The following is a 4478-nucleotide window of genomic DNA, read 5'->3' on the forward strand; positions in this document are numbered from 1 at the left end:
AAAAAGCAACTGATTAAATTCAATGAAAGGAAACCCAGAGCAATTGAATGTCTAGCAGTTTTTTTGCATGATTTCTCTAAAAAAGAAAGAAGAAAAAGTACTTCCAATAATACCAGTCAGCATCTCACTGACTCTTAACACAATTTTAAGTCCCCAAAACAAGGAAATTTATCCAATATATACTTGCCAGCGAAAGAGAAAATGAGGCATTCTCTCACAGCAAACCACAGTACTACTGCTGCTGTTCTCCAGTTCCTATCCTCATCAAATCCAAGGAACCATTTGATTCAGATCCATATTAATTTCAAAGCTTTGCAGACAATACTGAAGCATTTCATAAGCTACAAATAAAAGAAAACAACCAAGTCCTAAATAGCATTGACACATGACCATTTCATCACCACTGGCAATTTCCTGACTCAAATAGATGAAAATACCAAAGGTTTCCCAGAAATCTTGGTGAATCTAGCTGAATTCTCAGCTGATATAGAGCTAAATTATAGCTGCATAAATGTGCTGAAAACAATCTAGAAACAGTTACCTGGAAGCTACACTACAAACCCTCCTTATGCTTATTTTCACTTTCAACTGGAAAAAGGTTGTTAAATTTTCCTTTTTTTCTTCCAAAAAATCCTTTATTGCAATTGTAACTTTTGGCACAGTACAAATTCTTGGTGTTTTTACAAGATAAACCTGTAAAGTTAAATTTGGGGCTCTTCTTTAGAAAGTCTTCTCTGTATAAATAAGAATTCACTGCATCCTAGATAGCATTGTCTAAAAATTATAGAATGCCCTTTTTCAAACAGATTCACCCTCATTTCTCAAAATCATCACATCTTAACAGCTCGCATTTTTAAATAAAGTTACAAGTTACAAAATAGTTTAAATGTATTTTTTATATAATGTTCTCTTACCAGCCCAAAGTAGATTGTTTTATCTTTCATATATATTTATATTTATAGGTTTTATGTATAAGCATGTACAAGAAAACAGTCTTAGTTTTGCACACTGTACAAAATTTACTGTCTTTTTGTGCATTCTATTGCATTTTTAACAGGAAATAGAAGGGTATGGGAATGTTAAATCTGTGTTTCCTGTACCTTCTCTTTTTTTTGAGTTTTTGTTATGTAGTGCTCTGGGATAGTCGTTATAGGCCGGGGCCTGGGTCGGTGAAGAGAGTTGCTTATGTTGTTTCCCGTCCAGTGGGACCCATGTGCTGGTTTGTAGGTGTTGTAGTTGGCCTTGTAGGTATTGTAGGTATTGTTGTGATCTCGGATGGTAGATAGCACTACTGCCCCCTCTCCCGGTATACTTGTGGCGGAGGCTGCCCTGCCCATGTCCTCATCCACTTGAATGATCTCTATAGTCCTTGTGGCTGCCACTGTGCTTCGCTGCTGGTGGCGCTTGCGCAGTTTGTAAAAAGCAATCAGCATGACTGCCGCCAACAGGGTGACTGCAACAAAGCAGCCAATAATGATCTTGGTTGTCTTCATGACCTCGTCCAAGCTCGTGGGGGGTTTTTCTGTGCCTTTGGTGGTTGGAACAGACACCTGCTCTGGTGTCTTGGTGTTCTCCAGGAGGACAGTGGGTGTCGATATGAACACTGGTTGAAAGACGGAAGGTGAGGCAGTCACCATTTTGGGCTTAGGTGTCTCCTCAGAAGGGGGCTCAACGACCTCCACAGTGACAGTAGTGAAGTAACTCAGGTTGGATGTGTTGAGCTCTGCGTTGCTGACATTGAGATAGGCTGAGGCATTGGAGTTCCCTGCCACGTTGGTCACCATGCAGGTGTAAATCCCTGTGTCAGAGGGCAGCACGTTGGAGAAGTTGAGTGTCCCATCATTGAGCACAGATATCCGCGGATGGTTGGACCCATGAGTCAGGACAGTGCCATTGGGCAGTAACCACCGAACAGATGACATGGGTGCCGTGCGGCACTTTAGCTCAGCCACACGTTCTGCCGAGATGTTCAGATCCCGTGGTGCATCTACAATAAAAGGTGCAGAGCACTGAAAGGTGGTCTGGTCCACCTCCACCAGGTAGCGGCCCCGCATGTGGGCTGGCGAGTGGCAGCGGCCACAGCAGGTGGAGTTTGTGGGGATGTACTCTCTCAGCCACCAGGAAAGCCACACCACATCACAGTTGCAATTCCAGGGGTTATGGTGCAAGTGTAGCTCCACCAGGTACCGCAAAGGTGTAAAAAGGTCATGGGGCAAGGAGCTAAGGTTGTTATGGGCCAGGTTGAGCTCCATCAATGCTGTGACATCATCAAAAGCATTACGTTCTATTAGGCTGATCTGGGAGTTCATAATCCAGAGCTTTTTCAAGGATTTCAGTCCCCGAAAAGATCCAGGTTTAATTTCTGGAAAGTGGTTTTCCGAAATCTCCAGCTCCTCCAGCCCAACTAACGGGGACAGAGTGGGCATTTCTCTGATGTTACACATTCCAAGATTAAGGTATTTTAAATTGTACAATCCCTCAAAAGCACCATCTGAAATGTACTCCAGTTTCCTCAGTTCCCCCAAATCCAGGCGCATTAAGGAGGGCACCCGATTGAAAGCATAGGAGGGTATGCTCTCAATGGGGTTATTCCTGAGCCATAACTCACGCAGTTTGGACAGGTATTCGAAAGCGCCACTGGGTATGACAGTGAGCCGGTTGTCAAATAGCTCCAGGGTGTTCAGACTGGTCAGACCATTGAAGGCGCCGACCTCAATCTGCCGGATAGCATTCCTTCCCAGCTGCAGCCTCTCCATATGGTGGAGATGGCGGAATGTGTCTGCCTGGATCATCTCGATGCTGTTCTCCATCAGGTTGAGGTACCGTGTGTTGGAGGGGATGCCCGAGGGGACCTTGGTGAGGCCGCGGCGAGTACACACCACCTTGCTGAACTGGTTACTGCAGGAGCAGACCACCGGGCAGCTCTGTGGTCCCACTGAGGCGGCACATAGACTTAACACTCGCACCATGAGGTAGACTACAAAAAGCAGGGCAGCATTCCAGGTATGGTGCACAGTTACCTGCCACAAGAGACTCATGATGTGGCACGTTCATAATTCAACATCGTCTGGGGATTTGGCATGGAAAGGAGAACAGGCCCTACCCTGGTTTAAACAAGACTCTGGTTCCTTTTTCCATGGATAGTGCGAAAAAGACGTTGCTCTGAGACAGTGCGAGACACACACAAATGCAAAAAAAAAAAAAAAAAAAATTGGGGCAGAGAAAAAGACTGAATTGATGAAAAGAGGAGTAGGAACACTGAACACCTACCTCTGGAGTTCTGAGAAGTCCTTTCCCTCTTTTTTAAAGAATTTTTTTGCAGTCACAGTACAGCCCTAGTGTGAAATTCATGTATCCTCAGGAACTCAGCAGCCTTTCTTTTTTCCTGTTACAGAAGTAAATTGAATAGTGGCCCGATCAGGCAAAATGGCTCCTAATAAATCCGAGAACAGCAGCATTAAAACACCTTCACTGAAAAGGTGTAAGGCCCGATAAGCTAAGCAGGTCCGTGAATCCGTTCAGCATTGAAGGGTCGCCCCTCCAGCTCTCCAACGAATTGTCCTTGGAACCTAGCACCTAGTAGTGCCGCGGTCTCTGCTTTTCCGTGTTCCATCGTTGAGCCGAGTGCACGTCACACCAAGGCAGAGAGACAGAAATCCATAGTCCCTTCCAAATTTCTTTGCTCTGTCAGTTGTGCCGTCTGATATCCCTCGTCGCTCGTCCAGTAGATTTTTCTGTGCACGGTTGGATGAAAAAGGCTAGAAGCTGTACATTTCAGGCATTAGGTCTCTTTTTCCTTTTTCAACCAGCTTAGCTGTGAAGTCAGTACATGTAGCAGCCCAGCGCTTGCAGTTAGCAATGATCTGTCAATTTCACCAAAGGAGGGAGGTGTGGGGGAAGGGGAAGCACTGCAATGTTGAGAGTGCTCGTGTGGTCCTTTGGAGGACAGAGAAGAAATCGTCGCGCCGGTGATCCAGCGCTCGCCCCCCCCCACAGCTTCTGCAGTTATCCTCCTTTTGTCTGGAGGGAGCAGGTCGCAGCGGCTAGCCTTTTGTAGTCATCAGACATCTGTCCAGCTGGCGAACGGCAGCATGAGCCTGAATGGTGGCTGAATCGAGAGCAGGGGAAAGGGCAGGCCAGGGCAGCATTTTTTAACCCCCCTCCCACATTTACCTTCCCGCCTTCTGTTTCTTCACCGATCGCTGTTGCAGGCAGCGAAGATGGGTTTGCTCTCTCTCCTCCTTTTGTCCTTCAGAGGAAACGTGAATGTACTGCTGACGCATATCGTCCAGAGCAGTGCATTGGTTTGATGCAGTGTTCTTGTGTATTAACACATCCCCCCCTCCCTCTCTTGCTCTCTCCTTCCCTCGCACTCCCCCTCCTTTCTCTCTCTCTCTCTCTCTCTCTCTCGCTCTCCCTCGCTCTCTCTCACTTGCTCCTCCGGGGCTTAATACTGAGTGTTTCCAGCTAGGTTACAT

The 4478-nt window shown here is 46.3% G+C and overlaps 1 protein-coding gene across 1 annotated transcript; it reads right to left on the reverse strand.

Annotated features, from left to right (window-relative positions):
• Positions 1-567: 567 nt before the first annotated feature.
• Positions 568-3182, reverse strand: LOC108918616 (leucine-rich repeat-containing protein 4-like). The gene has a single exon (XM_018726059.2). It carries the CDS (start codon positions 3036-3038, stop codon positions 1080-1082), a length of 1959 nt encoding a protein of 652 aa, XP_018581575.2. The 5' UTR covers positions 3039-3182; the 3' UTR covers positions 568-1079.
• Positions 3183-4478: the final 1296 nt, after the last annotated feature.

The sequence above is a fragment of the Scleropages formosus genome, chromosome 21, assembly GCF_900964775.1.
Source record: "Scleropages formosus chromosome 21, fSclFor1.1, whole genome shotgun sequence".
Classification (NCBI taxonomy): Eukaryota; Metazoa; Chordata; class Actinopteri; order Osteoglossiformes; family Osteoglossidae; genus Scleropages; species Scleropages formosus.

What these genes read in the sequence shown, in the direction of transcription:
- LOC108918616 (XM_018726059.2), bottom strand. Translation starts at nt 3,038, where the DNA reads ATGAGTCTCTTGTGGCAGGTAACTGTGCACCATACCTGGAATGCTGCC.